Genomic DNA, 19,646 nt, shown 5'->3' with positions numbered 1-19,646 from the left:
TGGGCTTCCTTTTATCCTGTTATTCTCTCTCTCTCTCTCTCTCTCTCTCTCTCCCAGTGAATAATAGAAAATACTGAATAATGACAAAATTTTACGTGTTGGAAGATAGGAAATGTATGGAAACAAAATCACAGTAGAGGCAGATGTAATGCTATAGTTCTTTTACACCAACTTGGCCCAGAGTTCGCCCTTTTGAAGCTAAGTTCACGTAGCCCAGTGACAGAAGATAATGTTAAGGACTTACGTCTTTTTCAGGACACTTTTTGAACAAGTTTAATGTTGTTGAGATAATCCAGTCTTACAATTCAGCTTTCAAGATGGAGCGATGGCAATTTTAGGCCAAGTTAGAGGAAGTATTCTGTAGTAAGGATAAATAAAAGTCTTTTAAATATAGATACTATCAAGAATAAAGACGAAGATTAAATAGGAGTAAAGGAAGGTTAAAGATGAGTTAATAAAATGAGTAAGGATAGTAATAATTAAGGGGAATAAAGTACGTGAGGCAGATAATAAAACGAGGCTGTCAGTGGTGATGGATGTTTATATAATTACTGCGGCGTTGATGAAGGCGGAGCTAGGGTGGTATTAAAGACAATTAGGAGATAGAGAGAAGGGGGGTGCGAGTAGAAGAGTGTGGGGGTGGATGGAATGATGTGTGAGGAGGAGAGGACGATTACAAAGGAAAGAGTGGGAGTAAGGATGAGAGGGGGGGGGAGGAAGGAGGGTTGTGAATGGAGAGAAAAGGAGGAGACGGGGAAGGAAGGGAAAGGAAAAGACAAGGATTCGACTGGAGCTAAAAGGAAGGGAATAGATGAGGGAGAGAGGAAAGGGAGAATGCGGTGATTGGGAGTGGAGAGTGAGGGAGGGGGAAATGAGTGAGTCGGTGAGGAAGGTTGAGAGTGTTAAAACATTTGAGTCAGGGAGAGTGAGTACGAAAGGCAGTCTGAGGAGGATTGGGGGGGGGGGGGGTATGGCGCCAGGCATCAGGCGGAGGAGGGGGGAGGGCAGTGGCGGCCGTGGCGGAGGGAGAGAGTAGGGGGGAATGAGAAGTTGACAGTAGCAGTAGCGAATAGATAGAGAGGGGGGAGATTGAAACGCTGTGTAAGCGCGCCCGCGAGCGAGCGAGAGAGAGAGAGAGAGAGAGAGAGAGAGAGAGAGAGAGTGCACCACGCGGCATCAGATCAATACAGTACTCCTCTCAGTGGTGACATGTGCCTCCCATATCATGTCACACCCCCGGAAGCGGACCAGAAGGAGTGAGAACACGTGAACCAGAAACCGCACACAACGAAAACTAAAGGTATAGCGGATGAGCTGAAAGTGTAAGACTGAAAATTGTGCGAGTAATTTTAGCTGAAGGGAAGTGTGGGCGAGGGAAATGTAAAGAATCAAAGGTAGAGTCGTTGTAAATGAACTGATATACTAGTACGGGAAAAATGTGTGCGAGAGTGTGTAAGCATTGACAGGTAGTGGCATAATAAGTGAACGGGAGTGTGGGGAAATGAGCGAATATGAGGAAAAGTAAACAATGAAGGTTAGAGCGTTGTAGGTGAACGAAAATTTATGGGAAAGAGAAAATATATAAGGTGAAATACAGAGGTATTGGAGGAGAGTATGTGAGGAAATCCATTTTTGAGGCATTCAGTAGGTTGAAAATGTGAGGAAGAAAATGTAAACAATGAAAGTAAATGGTACAGTATTTGAAGGGGAGCGAAAATGTGAGTAAATGTCAACAGTGGAGGCTGTCAGGATAATAGGTGAGCGAAAGTATGTGAACTGAACGAAGATCAAGGAGAGAAGGACTTGAAGAGGTAATTGAATATGCTTAACTCGATAGGTTTAGCAAGCTTCCTGTTAACTAAATATTTCATGTAGAAGTGGACAAGTTTACCTGCATCTAGTGGTGTCGTCTGACGTTAGTTGGGGTAAAACAGTGTAGCGGTAAGGTTGAAATAATGTTTTGCAGTCTTCTGCACACCTTGTTACTGTTTGCCATGGTTAATCTGTACTCTTAATCTCTTCCAATACCAGCAAGCTTCAGATCAACCCAATACAAGCGAGGTTAGAGACAGTATTATATGTTACCCTGCGTTTGAGGAGCCGCATTCTTTGTGCTTAGGAGACGCCTTAACACCGTAATTCATTGTTTGTTTTTCCATATGGCTGGAAAGTCTGTAGCTAGCGAGAAATTTCGTGGCATGCCCTCCATACAGCGTACTAGTTTATTTCTGTACGTGTCACACTGGAGTTCTCTCGCGTGTTTTTATGCAGTCTGTTGATTAAATAGCAAATATACATGAGAGAAGATTAGCATACAGTAGAAAGAGACAAAAAAGGAATATGTGCTTGAAAACCTCGCCACTCCCCGGGAATATAGTCCTTTGTTGTGGGGAGAGGAGTGCGCCTCTCACTTGTATTTGGGGGGAAAGGCAGTGTGGGTGTTGGGCAGGGATACTATTTCTGGAGTTCTTTGTTTTCCCCTTTATATTCTCTTTGTTTATCCCGAGTAACTTATTTTCTTGAATACATATGGATCATTTTAATGGCATTACGGTGATTCGGTTTCCGTGACATTTTGGTGTAGTTTTCCTATAACATGTCAGTTGCTGTTGTTGTTGCGGATGATGAATTTCAGTTGTACAGACGTCGTAATAGTAATTCCCAGTCACAACTCTGACCTTCCCCCCCCCATCCACGCTTCATTCATAGAGAGGTGAGTGGGGACCAGCGTAGTTCCCCTGAAGAGGAAGAGAGAGGAAGTATGGAGTATTGGAGTTCAGTGTGGGGGTGGGTGACGCACTGGCTGCACCCCGTGACTCCACCGCGCGTCGCAAATGCAAGGCTAGGATAACAGTTATAGTTACACATCCGGAACCTGCTAACTTGTTTTACCGCTTTTTGTCTCGTGTAGTTCCCCGTGAATAGCGAGGATAGGAAGCATTGTGTTGATTCCTGGGGTGGCTGACGCACTGTTCTTACCGCCTCACTCCGGCCTACGTCACTAAAATTGTTTCAGCCTCAGTGGGCATGAGAATGGAACCGAAGGAAGAGATTGAATCGCATCTTATTCCCTCATTCTCAGGCAGATCTAAAGACGATGAGGAGTTAAATCAAGAACATAAGAAAATTATTAGCTGTCAGATTGGAGGAAGAATAAAATGATAATTGAGATGATAGTAGAAGTAATAGAAATGGGGGGAGAAGACCAGTGACCTATACCGACATCTATAAACACCAGATTGGCAGACGAACAAGAGGGACTATGAGAACGGCTTTTGGTGATCCATTATTAAATCCCTTCGGGCCAGCACTCCTAATTTATGGCCTGCTGGCGTCATCACTGCTCTTCCTGCCATCACTGGGGGAAGAGGAGGTCGATCAGGAACTCTTTTCCACATTTAAAGACGTCTGATTCGGAGAAGAGGTGGATCAAGGACATATTCCCAATTTTATCAGTTATAGTGGAAAAAAAATTTAATTCCTAAGTTTGAAGGGATGGGGTAGATCAAAAACGAAAATAGATACATTAAAGAAAGAAAAAAAGATTGAAAGGAGAGGTAGACGAAAAATATGTTCTAAAGATTTAAGCTGTTTGAAGAAGATATACCAGGACACATTCTCAGATGGGTATAAATCAGATTGGAAGAAAGTACAAAGGAATTAGGAATCAGTAGGGAAATAAAATAGGATCCAGAATTAATTTCGGCTGTTTATTTACGCATTGTTGAATAGCCAGTGCTATTTATATGGAAGATGCGTCATGCTACTATATTCACTTTGTTTTTTGTTCTGGGGGAATTGATGTGTCGTCATGCCAATAGATTTGTTCAGTTTCCCTATAATGTCACGTTACTATTATTAACTCACAGCCGACTACCTCCTAGCCACCCTTTACTTCTATTATTATCCATAATATCGCCATCATTACTGTAAACTACAATTTCCATCACAGCAGCCCACGCTACTATCACCATCACTACCAGCAGCGTTGTCACCCACACTATCTCCAGTCACCATCATCATTACCAATACAACCACCAGCACCATAAACATCATCTCTATATTTAAGCCTTGCTCATCTTCACTACTCACTTTTATCAACACCACCACCTACCCACAGTGGCCTCCACCACCTTCGAAGACTGCCTCACCCTCACCCATACCCTCACAGTCACTTTCACCACCACTACCATCACATTCACCAGCATTAAATGCCTCATCGTAGTCGTCAAACTGTCACTTCACTACCACTGCCATCATCATCATCATTATCAAGACCGCCTCATCTTCAGCATCACCACAGCTGTCACTTTCACCAGCACCAGTTGTTCCATAATTATCCCAGCTACACCCACCGCTGTCTCGTATCTTCACCTCCCCTCTCTTCTTACCCCTCCTCCCACATTTTCTTTCTTCCCATCTCTGTCTTTCCCTTCCTTTTATTTTCCATCCCTCTTCTCCATTCCCCTTGGCTCACTGTCCATTATCTTTCCCTTTGCCCCTTTCCTTCTCTCATCCCTTCCCATCCCCTCATCACTGCCACCTCTTCTCTCCTCCCTTCCCATTCCTTTCTTTCTCTCCTTCCCCTTTTCTTGATTTCCCCATCACTCTCATCATACCTTTCTTCGCCCCTTTTCCTAGTTCCTTTTTTTTTTTTTTTTCCCCTCCCATCCCTCTCCTTCTTCACCTCTTTTCCTCTCCCATCCTTCCTTCCCCCCTCCCACACATTTTCTGCATTCTCCTCTCTATCATCCATCTCCCCTTCCTCTTCTTGGTTCTCCAATTCCTTTTCTTATCGCCCCGTCTCACCTGTTTTTATGTTCCACGTATTCATCATTCATGATCTCATTGTCCTTCACGAACCTGTTCAGTGCGGTGTCGTGTTTTATAATGTTACTTTCAGACGATTTTAATCTTTAGGTAGTATTCAAGGGATTAGTTTGTCTAATCTCTCCAGGGCCAAATATATTCCCCCTTCCCCCTAGCTGAACAGAATTGTGAAGCGGTAGCAGAAATAAAATACACATGCACCATGGTACTGACGGGGTTAATCTTTTCATCGACTTTTAATCCTTTCGTTCCCTCCATCGTGTTTACTCATCCTGTCTGTCTTTCTGTCTCTCTTCTCCCATCCTTTCCCGTTTTGTTTCAGCATCCTGTGACGGGTGGTCTGGACAAAGGGATCTCTAGGCATTTCTCTCCCTGATCATTAACGACCATCCCACGACACACCATCGCCCTGCCTTACCTACTCACCACCATATTCTTGCTCTCCTTCCTCTGCTTCTGTTTTCTTTATTTTTTCCTCTCTTTGGTATGCGCTGACTCCCATTCTTCTCATCCCATGATCATCATCCCTGTCCCCTATCTCTCCCCAACCTTGTTCTCAGTTACCATCTCCTTTCCCCCCTCCCTGTCCCTCCATTTTCCCTTACATAGTCTTATACTGCATCATGCCCCATCATCATCATCCTAGCCCAAATCCCTTGATAGCCTTCCACCATTTTCCAGTCACGCTTTATTACTTCTCATTCATCTCCTGTATATTATTCAGTCTTTATCACTTCCACCATTCCTCGTCCTTTCCTTCTTCACCCCTCTCATCATTTCATCCATCTCCCCTCTTTCTCATCCCTTGTGCATACTCTCTCCACCTTTTCACTCTCATTCTCCAGCATTGTACCTTTACCCTGTTTCAATCCATACCTTTCCCTCTCACCATGCCTCCCCATCACCCTGTTCCCTCTTTCCCCCATCCTTCCATCACCTCTCATCATCCTTTTCCCCTTTCCCCACCACCACTCTGTCCCTGTCTTGACCCCTTCCTACATCCCCATTCCATTGTCACCTTATTTTCATACACTCTCTTAATCATCACCTTCTACATCCTCTCCTTCCTTCGTTCTTCTGTCCCTCTCCACCACCCAACCTATTCCCTTCATCCCAACCCCTACCCCCTTCATCTCTCCACCACCCCACCAGTTTTCTTCATCCCTGTCTCCCTTCTTGTTCGTGCCCCTGCCCCCCTCCGTCTCCATTCCGTTCCCCACCGCCTCTCCATCATCGCCACCAGCACCTGTATCACGAAAAAATATTCCTTAACCTCATTTTCCCCTCTTCCCCTCCTACCCCACTCTCACAGCGGTCGGTACCCTTTCCTTTCCTTTCCATCGCTCTTTTTCTTTACTCTCCTTTCGTCTCTCATTTCCTTTAATTTATTTGCGCCACCTCCACTGTCTTCTCCTTTATTATTCTTTTCTTTCCTCCTTTGTGACCCCCCCTTCCATTGTTCTTCCCTCTCTCCTGTCCTTGCCCCGCCTACTTCATTATCCTTTCCTCAGCTTATAGAATCAGCCACATTAGTTAAAACCTTGTCTGTAAGAAATAGCCTCGAAAGGACTATTAGGTCATTAATTCGCATTTGTCACTTGTCTTCTCTTTCCATTCCATATGTTTTTCGTCTCGCATCCCCTTCCAGCTTTTCTAGTTTCCTTTCATTTCCAGTCATTCCTTCAATGCATTCACATTCTCCCTCGTCTTCTCTGTGTAGACCCTTTGTCTCTCCACATACTCGGCTTCCCTCTTCCTTTAACCACGCCCACATAATAGCCCAGTTCGTCACGTAACTTATTTTTGTTTCATGAAGCCTGGAAATCTGAGCGAAAATAGCACGGTAGGGGAACGAACGACATGGTATTTTTCATCTTTGTACCCTGTCACAATGAGGTATTTCTCCTGAGCTGAATGAAATGGTATGTCGGTAGCGGAGAGAATTTGACAATCATACTGCAGGGGCTGATGAAGGAATCTTGCATTGGAATGTCTTGGCGACTGAGCATCTTCTCAATCAGTCGTGAATATTTTTGAGGTGCAAACATAGCCTCACGGACGAGCTGCCACCTTACTGTGTGGTTACCTTGACTACCGCCACCACTGCCACCACAAACATTGCTATACTGTCACCACCACCACCCACCCACCCACCCACCCACTGACGCAGACATCTTTACTGTACCATCATCTCCACCACCTACACAGTGATTCCTGCCACACCGTCACCACCACCTACGCACTTGTCTCTGCTGCCACCACCACTTCCTTCCCACCCACGCACACCACCTACGCAAACATCCGAACCACACGAGCACCGTAAATAATGCAGCTATATTACCACTACTACTGCCGTTACAAATATTACTGCAGTGTCACTACCAACACCTCTCACCCACCGACTGGAGCATCTCTTACCACACCACCACTACCACAGCTGATACCAACCATACTACCACCAAGACCCCCACTGCTAGCTACCACAAGCATTACTGTTACTGCTATATTACTGCCACCTTCCTTGCATTAAAAAAAAAAAAAAAAAAAAAAACGTCCACCACAGACGCAGGAATCTCTCTCTCACACACACACACACACACACACACACACACACACACACACACACACACACACACACACACACACACACACCGTGCTAAAAATGTCAAATTTGAATCGTTTTAGAAGTACAGGTTAGCTTTAAGTCTATAATTAAACGTAGCAAATGTTACTGAGGAATTCAATCCATCCCAGTCTAAGCGCATTGCAGATAAACTACACATAATTTAATATACAGTATTTGAAAGAGAGACTTGGGAGAATATAAAAGACGGACCACATTGCTACTTTTTTTTCTTTCGACAGGCGAGCGATTTCACTCAGCTCAGGGGAGATTTGTTACAGTGAAAAAGTTAATAGGAGATTGCTTCTAACTCCTTCGCCGTGATGGGTCTCTGAAGCTGAATACAGTCGTCTGGAGGCAACGGCAAGGCAAAAAGAAAGAGGTCATCGTACTAAAAGGTTAATGATATGTAGGCTGTGTCCCATTTTACCGGCATCATATTGAAAGGGTTAAGAGTATGTATGTCCCATTCATGTTTATGTTTCTGCTTATGCCCATTTCCGTTTTTCTTTTGTGGATCATACTCACTTACTATACCAGTGGAAAGTAGAAATAGTAACAGTAAAAAAAAATAAATATGCAGTTTTAGCTTACCTGATTGAATGAATTTACTGTTGGGCCATATATTATCAAGGAAAGTGGATTGAACTGGAGAGAAATAACATTTTCATTTTTAAACCAAGAGTCTTACTGGAAAGTGAAAGTCGAGGTTTAATGAGAATATATTGCCAACTCGAAATGCCGCCAAAGCTACACCTGATCTCAGTTTAGTGTTAGTAAATAAAGTTGTGCCTATAAAAGCAGTGCCGTGACGAGCGTGTACAGATATGGTGCTTGGCAACTGTTCCGCCTCGTTTACATGTTGCCCTAATGTAGGACACCATGGTGACAAGGGTAAGCTGTTGGCCGCACGTTTTAATGAAACTCGTTCGTGCTGTTACCTTATAAACGTGTTGATCATTATCTTCCCCCTTTAAGCGACAGGAGGTTCCCTTAGGTGAACAGTTTCTCCAGATGTTAGCACGAGTAAAATGAAGTCTGTGTCATGAGCCGCCATTAATCGAGATGCATTATTAAATTCTAGGTTTGAGACAACAAAAGATTTCCCAGCGGCGAGTAATAATTCTGACGGTACCTCCAGTAAAATGTCGTTATATATTTAGTCGCCGTTCGGGGATTGATAGAGCTTGTTTGTAACTCTTCCACTCTTAGAAGTCTCCTCGGAATTGACTAAAATCATGCCGATTGAAGACGTCATCGCATTGAAATATAATGCATATTACTTTTAATGGAGATCGTTTCCAAGCCTCGTATCATGTGAGGTCTCCGTAAGCTGAATAAAATTATTTGTTTGTAGCAAAAAGAAAGACGTCACCATGTAGAGAAGGTTAATCTAGTGTTAAGATAATGCAGCGTTTAGGTATGTCACGTGTTTGGAAGTGGTGTGGTGCGGAGATGGTGGCAGGTCTCTCCCTCTCACCAAGCTCCAGGGGTTTTTGCACCCTTCTGCGTCATTCCTTAGTCACACGCGCACAAAAATACAAACACACACATACTGATCTGGATGCTTCCTTACACACACACACACACACACACACACACACACCACTGCATGTTCTTATCCCATGAAAAAAAAAAATAGACTCCCTAATACAGTATGATATAGGCTGATTACTGTCTTTTCAATAGACTCTGCATACATTTTGGGCCGTGTTCACACGGGCTTTGGGAGATTTCATAACGCTTCAACATTTTGACAATAACATTTTGGTACCATCTTGTGAAATTTATGCAGACTTTAATTATAAATGATTTACAAGAGAATACTGCGGTGTTATATGCAAAACAGTGATTAAAAGAGTATGAATAACACAGAAGATAATATCAAGATGTAGTAATCAGAGTAATCAATATAAAAAAGGTACAGATAACTTACGAGAGAATACAGAAGTGTAACATGCAAAGTAATCGTTAATTTTAAAAGGATATAAATAAGCATATAAGAGAATATTAAGACTTGTAACGTTGTGGAAGAATTGTTACGAAGTCTTCCACAGCAACGAAAATGCGACGAATTGTAATCAGATAATCGACACAGGCCCCTCATCACCCCACCCAGACACGGACGGGTTGAAGCACTGGGGCAATATGTCGTTCATCTCTCGTTCTGTTTTCTGATCGGGGTAATGGCGTCAATGTCATTATCAGGGGCGCCAGGGTTGTGTTTTATACGTTTTAATTGATTACTGTGACACTGGCTTTGTCGTTAGTGTGGGAGGGTGGGCAAGGGTTGTAGTAGAGGAACGGAGGGTGGGGTTGTATGCTGAAGAGGAGAGAGGAGAATTGGACAGAGTGTGTAGGGAGGGAATGGGGATATAGCATGGAGGAGGAGAAGGAGTAAAGAGCAAAATATGGGTAGGCATGTGAGGGGAGCAAGAGGAGGGGAGGGAGGGATTGTGAAGGTTTTGGGGAGATAGAGATGGGAGGGAGGAGGTAAAATGAGGGAAGGGGGAGGGTGTGTGGAGTTTGAAGGTTTGGAGGAGGGGAAAGGGAGAGGTAGAGGGGTAGGGAGAGGGGGAGGGAAAGGGTTGGAGTATGAAGCTTTACTGGGGGTAGGAGGGACAGGGGGGAGGGGGGGCAGTGGCTGAGCATCTTCCTTTCTCGGTGATCACTGAGGAGAAAATTGAGGCGCAGAGTGGAAGGGGAATTAATTTTAGCTTCTGTGTCCCCTTCACTGCCAGGCTTATCTGTGCTGAATAAAAGTGTAATCCAGTGTGTTTAAGTTGAAGAATTGGTTGATTTATGTTCAGTTATTTTTCAAACTATACATTTTTTTTAAGGTATCAGATAATCCAAGGTCACTGGCTCTTATCTTAAATTTAGATCTCATTTATATAGCCTATACTTTATTTATACTTTCACTGTACTCTCTCTCTCTCTCTCTCTCTCTCTCTCTCTCTCTCTCTCTCTCATTTAATATACGCGTGTGAAACTCCTTGTATTTTCCCAGCAAACTTTCATAATTAGCTTTTTCTTACGGCGACATACTTAATATTTTATCCAGACGATTTTCTACCGATAGAGGAAGACACCCCGTAGTGAAGACTGAGAAGGTTAGACACAATCTCAAGATCACCGCGAGTGGTGGTTGTTGCTTTTGGTGGTGGTTTCTCGGTTACTCTTGACACTGCGAATGTCTGCGTATTTACTTTCAGCATTTACAGTGAAGGAGGGTTTTTCGTTATGCTAAAATATTGAAGTTGAATTTGTTAACTCTTCGCCATGATGACATTTTTAGCATTTAGTATTTTATTTACGATTTTATTCCAAGTATCGTAGGAACCGTGGTTGTGTGGGGTTTGACGAAGACTTATTTCATCCATCCAAAAATCGCCCCTAACCCTTATAACATCATCTAGTTTGCAAAAATTTCAAAGAAATGAGGCCAAACCGAAGGAGTTAAAAAAAATTGACTAAAACGTGGAGAAAGGAAGAAAAAAAGCGAGGGAACGATGAGAGTAAAATAATGGAAAGTGGAAGGGGACAAAGAGGGCAGTAAGACACAGATAAAGATAAGAAGGTGGGGACCGTAAGTGAAGGAGAGGAAGAAGAGATTGGGAAAACCATGGAGAGAGAGAGAGAGGAAACGGTGGGATAGGTGAGAAGGAAGACATAAGAGAGGAAGAAACGACCAGATGGGGGCGAGAGGGAGGGTGTTAGGTCAGATAGGGAAATCACTGGGAGGTAGACCTTGAGGGGGATAACAGGAGGGAGGAACGGGAGGAGGAAGAGGAAAGGGAGAGATAAGGGAGATTTGGAAGGATCAAAAGGGGGAAAAATATATTGAAAAGAAGGGAATGATGCCGATAGAGTTGAGAGAGAGAGGAAGATGGATGGGGAAGGAAAAGGAAGTTTAGGGAGAAGACAGTAGAAAGGTGAATAAAAAAGAGAAATGTTCAGAGAAAGGTTAAAGTAAATAGATTGGGTATTAAATGGATAGGAAGCAAGAGGAAGGGAGGGGAAATGAAAAGGGATCAACAGGGAAAAATAATTCGGAAGTAAGAATATAGGGGAAGAAGGAAGAGGAGGGAAAATCAGGACGAGGAGAAAGTTTAGGGAGGTGAGAGAATTGAGGGTAAAAAATGGGAGTATTAGATGGGTAGGGGAAAAAAAGAGGAAGACGAGAATAAGGAATGGGAAGACAGAAGAGCAGAGGTACAGGAATGCAGAAGAATAAAGAGGGAGGAGGCCGAAGAGTAAGGAAGGAGGCAAAAGAATAAGGAAGAAGAATGAAGAATAAGGAAGAGGAAGACACGAATAAGGGAGAAGATTAAAGAAAAGGATGGAATATGAGGAAGAAGGAAGAGGTTGGAGAGAAGGGAACGCTTCGAGAGCAATTTGTGGTATCAGGAGGAAAACCGGATTAAGGGAGAAGGGCGGAAAAGGGAGTACCAAGGATAGGAAAGAGGAAGGAAAGTGATGAATATTAGAGGAAAGGATGGTTGAAGTTTAGTTGTGGTATGAAGTGGGTAGGTAGGTAGGGAAACAAGGTGAGGGGATGGTATGGGGGTGTGGGGGGTATAGCTGGCACGGGACCGAGGGCGCTGTGGCCTCTGGTTATATTTTGGTCCCCCGGGCTGGTGGTGGTTCCCGGCGTGGCTGCTGCTGCTTCAGTTACACTCCACTACCCCACTTACTTGCTGCTCTGCTCCACCGGGACTTACCACCTACACCTCACATTCACACCACGCTACTCCACATCATCCACTCAGCTTCCGGAGTCCACCCGCGCCAAATACGAAGCTTCACTGGCCAACTGTGACCTCTCCCCGCCCCCCGTAAACAAATGATCAACAGGATATCTTGAACAACTGTTGTGACTAAAAGGGACAACAAAGTTGGACAAGTACCAGGCTGGTGTCAAGAGGGGTGTTGTTAAATGTGGGTATAGAGGTGGTGTGGTGTTAGGGGGGTGGTGTGGTGGCAGGGGGCGGGACAATGAGCAGCAGCGGGCGCACTAGACAGCAGTACGGCCGCAGCGCCACCACCTCCTACACCAGCCTCCTCCAGGACTCCGGCGGGGACATCCTCAACCGCTGCTCCACGCTCTTCAACAAGTTCGCCTCTCGTGTGCGTGCCGCCTCCCAGAGTGGTGATGACCGCGTGCCCCTCCACAGCACGCCCCACGCCCCGCCCCGCCCTCGCCCGCCTGAAGACTCCATCCACACACCCACCTCCACCCACACCTCCAACCCACAACACTACCCCATGTTGCTCAAGTACAGCAAGTATGACGACCTGCCCAGGTACAGTGATTACAAGTCCACTTCGCGCCTGTCAGATGTGAAGGGCAAATCCTCCAAGTACGAGTCAGGTGGGTCTCGTGCCAAGGACGGGGATGTGGGCCACAGCAAGTATGGCCTCAGGGGTGGCCATGCCCTCGCACCGTCAGCCTCATTCTCTTCCTTCTCCACCTTCAAGTCCGACTACGGCGCTGGTGATAGTGAGAAGCGTAGGTATGGCGGCTCCAGCTCAGGGAGCCGCCCGATGTACTCTCGCACGGCGTCCGACCTCGCCCTCACCTCGGATTACGGGCTGGGCAGCGCCTATGTTAGCCAAGCGGCACCGGCACCAAACTACGATAAGATCGGTGCGCGGTACAGACCCAGTAGGTTCCTGAAGAAGAACAGTCTGACCGGCAGCGGGTGTAGGGAGGAGGAGGAGGACGACGTAGCACCGCTAAAGTCATCCTCTACCAAGAAATCTGACTACTGGTCCCAATATGGCGGCGTGGCCCCCAGTTTGGTGGAGCGATGCCTGGATCCCTCCAGGATGGGCAATTTGAGCCCGCAGCTTCGGCGGCGCCACGGTGACGGGGAGCTGGTGAGTGGTACAGGGCGTCAGCGTGCGATGCGGCCGGTGACGGTGCCGGAGCCTGGGGAGCAGCGTGAAAGCACCAGTGCGATCATGAAGCGGTACTCGGGCTTATCCACAGGCACGCTGGAGACGGACACCGGCGGCAGCACCACGTCCTCAGCCACCCCAGACAGCGTGGTGGATGAGGCGGCGCGGCGCAAAGAGCGGGCGCAGCTCATCAGCATGTACTCCCTGCCCCTCAACGTCCTCCATAACATCGGGTCCTCACACGCCCGCAAGTTCCTCAAGCGTGGTGGGGACGCGCCCTCCGCTTCCGACAATACCGGGAGCGACCGCCACCGCACACTTCGCTTTGATCAGGTGAAAGAGATGGCGGCGCGCGTGACGGCCCTCAGCGCCTACCACGACGACGACGGAAGTCATGGCCCTCCCCGCAAAGTGTATGGCAGCGCCTCCACCGGGGACGTGCTCTCAGTCATCGCCAGGGCATCCATGAAAGGCTCCGACACACTGTCACAAACCAGCACTCCTGATTCGGAGAAATACGTGCTGTATGACCCGCCCATCGTGTTCGAAAAGGCCGCTACGCGAGAACTACGACGAGCCGGCGGCATGATTGAAGGGGCAGCGACACGACCCACCACCCTCAACCTCACATCTGTTCTGTACCCAACTTCGTCCTTCAAGTCCAGCAACACCTCCCTGCTGGACTCCCCTCGCTACGGCCTTGCAACACCCACCCCGGCCACGCCCACTATCAGGGTCACGAACTACATCGAACCCGAGCACGAGTACACCTTCACTACCTTTAAACCAAACGCCACCTCGAAAAAGCCCGATCGGGGAGGAGGTGGTGGCGGTCAGAAAAGCGTGCTAGAGGACCCTAGTATCGGTTATGTCCCCGCCCTTGCTCCAAAAACGCCGCTGGACATCCCCGAGACAGTCACCGTCTCCGTCAAACCGAAAACCAACAGTACCAGCATCCAAAGTAGAGTGAGAGAGGCCCTTGACTCATCCTATTTATCCAAATACAAGTCCAAGATCGACGACATTACGAGCAACGGCAAGAAGTCGACTTTATCGAACTCGGCCGCACCCCCTCCGCCCCCACCTAAAAAATCCGGCGTTGGGGACCTGTTGGGTGTGCAGGATATTAAGAAACACCACTACTCCTTCTGCAGTACCAGCAGCGTGAGTAGTGGTGGATAGAAAGTTGTATAGCGGATAGAGGTGCAGTAGAGGATAATGAGAGGCTCGAGAAGTGGTAGAGGAGAAGCACAGATTGACAGGTAGAGGATAATGGGAGGGTCGAGAAGTGGTAGAGCTGGAGCAGAAGAAAATGTTAGGATCGAGATGTGAGGATAGTGTTAGGGTCGGGAAGTATAATCAGCGGAGCACAGGATAGGTAGAGGATCGAGGACTGGATAGAGTTGCGGCAGTGGATGAATGATTGAAGAACTGTGGATGGATTGGTGGGCCAGGAAAATCACTCAGGCCTTTGGTCGATAAACTGATTGACAGAAGTTTGGTGGTTTTTGGTATATAGTGAGTTTGGGAGGTAGGTAGATGTAGAGAGGTAATTGGTAGTTGAAAAACAGTACTGATTATTGTGATAAAAGTAGAAGGGCTAAAACTCGACTGAGAATACTTAAGCCGGGGTTGAGTCTGTCGCCGTAGATTAATAGGAGGCTGGGGCAGTTAATTTCTTCAGTTCGATGACGTATTGTTTATTTCATTCTTATTACCTTTAGACAATATTTATTCAGTTTGGGAAGTTTTCGAACTAAAAGTGTATGATACAGCTTTCACTCACTCCTCATCACGTCTCCCATAAAAAGGGTAAAATCGACTAAATGTAGCAAGCGTAAAATAGAAACAACCTTACTTGATTGCAGGGGTCCGTGAGTGAGAGCCGTGTTCCCGTGGACTTCGGAGGCTTCCTACCACCCCTTCCCTACGTACCTGTTTGTTTCTGTTTGGGAGAGAGTCTTGAATGGGAAGTGTTACCTCTGAGTTTCATTAAAGCCTTCACTACAGGAGGCCTCCCCTAAATCACACACACACACACACACACACACACACACACACACACACACACACACACACACACACACACACACACACACACACACACACACACACACACACACACACACACACACACACACACACACACACACACACACACACACACACACACACACACACACACACACACACACACACACACACACACACACACACACACACACACACACACACACACACACACACACACACACACACACACACACACACACACACACACACACAACCAACTGCTACAGTATTAATAAATCAGAAAGAAAGAGGTGGTCGAACCTGCCAAGCCCACGGTGCCATGGCCCTGGGAGTAGAGTTATGTTTTGACTGGTGAAGTGGACGTGTAAGAGATTTGGGTGGGATTTGTTTGTTTGTGTGTGTGTGTGTGTGTGTGTGTGTAAGATTTTTTCTACACTGAAAATGACGGCCCACTCTCCTTTACTCCATCACTGCCATGACGCCTCCCATGCTTTGTTCGTGCCACCACCGAACTACTTTAATCTGCTTGGAAGAAACTGTTGTGGGGTTAAATAAAATACCCCTCATAAATCGCTGCTACATCAAATCGGCCGTTCGGTAGCGAGAATATACAGTAGATAGAGATAGATAAGCGCTCTCGTTTGTCTTGCTCAGTACCACCTTCCATTATGCTGGCCTTCTTCAGTACATTTTTTCCTTCATTCTTCCTTTGTTTTTTAGTAATTTCTGTATTTCCTTTTTTCACTTTGTTTTCCATGTTCCGTTTCCCTCCTTTGTAATTCTTTCCTCCTCCTTCCTTTCTTCTTTCGTGTACTTCTTTGTCTTTCCTTTTTTTTTCTCCCCCGCCTGTACTGATTTCTGTGTTTTTATCTGTGCAGTCCTTTTGTCTCTTCCCTCCTTCATTACCTCCCACTCATTTTATTTTTCAGTACTACCATCTGCCTTACATCTTCACTATCCTCGTTCTCCTGTGTCTGTTACTACTTATCTTTTTTTTTTTTTTCACTTCCTCGTTGTTGCCTTTACGTTCTTTCTTTGTTTATAACTTGCTTCTCTTTTTTCCGTCATTTTTCCACATGAATGATTCTCTCTCTCTCTCTCTCTCTCTCTCTCTCTCTCTCTCTCTCTCTCTCTCTCTCTCTCTCTCTCTCTCTCTCTCTCTCTCTCTCTCTCTCTCTCTCTCTCTCCCTCTCTCCCCTCATATCACTGTTTCTTGCTTCTTTTGTTTCTTTTCCTTTTCTTCCCTCCTCCCATCCCTTTCCATCCATTCCTCCTTCCACGTTGTTCAGTGCCCCTCATATCCTCCCCTGCACTACCCTATCGTGGTGCATTTCTAGCCCCTTACGTTTATTTGCTTGGCGCACCAGCTATTTTAGACCGCTCCATCATACCTCCCGTTCGCCCTCTCCTCCTTGTTCAGATACTCATACATGGCATGTTCTTCCTTCTTTCTCATGTGTCCCGTTCTCCTACTTCACTGTTGCACACACGACACGTTTTCCCTTCTTCTGCCTCATACCTAGGTTCTTTACGTTCTACCCGTTCCATCTTTATCAGTTATTAACACATAGCACGTTCTTTCCTCTGTTTCCTCCTGCCTGTGCTGTGTGGGATAGAAGTTTGTTTACTGCCTCGAAGCTGCGTCAAAATTGAAAGATATTGTTAACTCTTTCAGGCTCGTATGACTTTCTCATCTCAATAAAATGATATTGCATTACCGGGAGTATAATAGCTTACAAGAGTTTTGCCTGACATGAGTGGGTTAATTGTTTTTAAACTTCGGATGTAAAGAATAGCTGACCAGGGAACGAGGTCAGTCATTTCCTTACACTATCTCTAACCTGTACCATATCTTACAGATGCTGTTGAACTAATCTGGCTTCATTAGTTCAGACTTGTAAATGATAATCAGGCCTAAAGAGAGCTTGCTGAACAAGTAAATGATAGTCAGATTGGCTGGAATCTCGCTACATTACTTTGAAACCAGGGAGGTGAATACTTTCAACCATATGATGCATGTTTAAGTTACAATCTGGGTTCATTACCGAGAAATGCCAGACGTGCAAAGGATATTCCAACCTAACACATCTTGCCAAACCATTAGTAATGTAGTGGGTTTGAGTCTGGCTGCATTACTGAGGCACGTACGATGTAAAGGATATACTGACTGCCACTGTGCTTCCCCACATCTATTTTCCACCCATCGCGGCCTCATTCCGTGTTCCTTTTCAGTCCCTGTCTTGTAACCCAGATTTTTTTTTTCTTTTTTTCAAGTTATTACCTTTTCCACAACAAACCACGAAAGGACCAACAGGTCTGTTGTTTATTTTCCTTTCTTACCCCTTCTCCCATTCCCGCCCCTTTCCTTCATCCCCTTCCCTCCTCCTTTTCTTCCTCTCCCCTTCCTGCCCATTTCCTTCCTCTCTTCCTCTCCCCTTCCCCCCCTCCTCTTCGACCTCTCCTCTCTCCAGTCTTCTTTCCTCCCCTCATCCCTCCCTTCCATACCCTGTTTTGACTTTCCCATCTTCCCCTCTTTCATAGTCTCCCTTCTTTCTCTTTACCTCTCCATTTTGCGTCTACCCATGTTACTGCTCGCTCAGTAGTAGGTTGTAAATTGTGACCTGAATATATCATTATCAGTCGTGGATGTGTTGTTGAGAAAATGTGAGACTTAGAAAAATTTGATTGTATGCCTTGATAATCATCGTGCATCCGATAGGCACCGATACAAACATTGCCGTTTCCCCTCCCTCAACCTTCCCCTAAACTCCCCTCAGTTTCCTTCATCTTACTCCCCCCCTCCCCTTACTCTACTAGTCTCGACTCTGCGTTTGCATACTTTCTCCTCCGCCCCTCCCTCTCCCTAATCACCACCACCATCTTGGCATTTCCCCTCGCATCCCAGCATTTTTCCGCTCCCCCATCCCTTCTGGCTTCTCCTTCCTCCTCTGTCTCCTAACCTTCCCCCTTTCACACCTTTCCCTCTTTTTTCCTTTCACTCTCTTCTGTCTTTTTCTCACAGTTTCTTTATCTCTCCTCTGTTTGCAGACTCTCCCCTTTTCTTCTTCTCCTCCTCCTCCTCCGTCCTTCGCGTCTCCACCTTCCCAGCCTCAACTGCTTTCAGTCCCTCTCCTTCCCCTCATAATCCTTCTCCTCTTTCCCTTCCAACTCTTTCTCCCATCCCCTTTGCTTCATTCCCTCTTCTCCTTTGTCATTCTGTTGTGCCATAATGCCGACTGTTTTTATATACTTTGTCGAATTACATGGCAATCTGTTTCTGCATTATTAAATGTTAGGTATTTTATCGTCGCTTTGGCGTATAGTTCGTTAACTTTTATCTTGCTGTTATGAATTCCTGATACTAAAATTCTTACTAACGTTGATCTGCCTTTTTTTTTAATGTCTCCTTTATCTATTATACAAATAATTTCGAAGTTACGTTAAAGTTTATTGTCATTTTCAGTTGTTTGCACGAACTCGGATACCAAATTATTGGGTAGGGTACATTAGTGTGAATTAGGAGTGAAATGAGCTGTTGTTATCATCGTCATTCTCGTCGTCTGTATCACCATCATCATCAGTAACAGCAGCATCCATTATTAGCATCCTTAACATCATTCAGCACCACCACCAGCATCCTCTGTTTGGTTTCCCGTCATCGCCCTCTCAACCACGTCTGTACAATCATAAGCGTCCAGTCTCACCTGCTTAACTACATCATATTCATCCCCTTAATTACAATCATTGGGCCGTATTCTAGTTATTGTTAAGAGTGTTTTAGTACCTCTCCCTTAGCTTCATTTCTTGTTTAAGTACTTTCTGGTATGTTAATAATAGTTTTTGACAAAGACATATATTGCTTAAGTAACATGAAAGCGAGTATTGACCTGTAAGATACCGTTACAAAATGTTCGGGGGGAGATATTGTAAAACACGTGAAGCCAGTGGAAATACAGGCCATCATTATTTATTTTTCTCCTGAAACACACCATCACATTTACCACTCACCATCAGACTGTTACTACTTTTCTCTAGCTACTTCACTATTGTCATGTTTTTCTCGTAGTGACTGGGTTAAAAACTTAACCCCTTCAGTACCATCGCTTTTAATACTTGCCACTGCAATTCACTTTTATAATGCCCATAGAGTGGTTAACCCCTGAAATTTGATTCTCTCTCTCTCTCTCTCTCTCTCTCTCTCTCTCGACAGTTTTGCTCGAATTAAGGAAAAAGTCAGACTGGGGGATGGGGTTAG

At 45.6% G+C, this 19,646-nt stretch overlaps 3 protein-coding genes across 3 annotated transcripts in view; 1 reads left to right on the top strand and 2 right to left on the bottom strand.

The window, feature by feature from the left end:
* LOC145417342 (coiled-coil domain-containing protein 130 homolog) overlaps positions 1-19,646 on the bottom strand; it is a 249,459-nt gene that overhangs the window by 122,698 nt on the left and 107,115 nt on the right. The gene's annotated exons all lie outside the window — the stretch shown is intronic.
* Positions 1-19,646, bottom strand: part of LOC145417343 (maspardin-like) — a 210,176-nt gene that overhangs the window by 105,877 nt on the left and 84,653 nt on the right. The window lies entirely within an intron of this gene.
* Positions 12,160-19,646, top strand: part of LOC145417341 (uncharacterized) — a 50,822-nt gene continuing 43,335 nt past the window's right edge. The window contains exon 1 of the mRNA XM_080286020.1: positions 12,160-14,521. Within this exon, the coding sequence (XP_080142146.1) occupies positions 12,452-14,521 (2,070 nt within the window). The 5' untranslated portion in view covers positions 12,160-12,451. The remainder of the gene's footprint in view (positions 14,522-19,646) is intronic.

Source organism: Coenobita brevimanus, chromosome 110, assembly GCF_032717465.1.
Source record: "Coenobita brevimanus isolate Jiangsu-jjx chromosome 110, ASM3271746v2, whole genome shotgun sequence".
NCBI classification, from domain to species: domain Eukaryota; kingdom Metazoa; phylum Arthropoda; class Malacostraca; order Decapoda; family Coenobitidae; genus Coenobita; species Coenobita brevimanus.
Note: the sequence above shows the minus strand (reverse complement) of the source record. Positions and strands in the feature narration are given on the sequence as shown.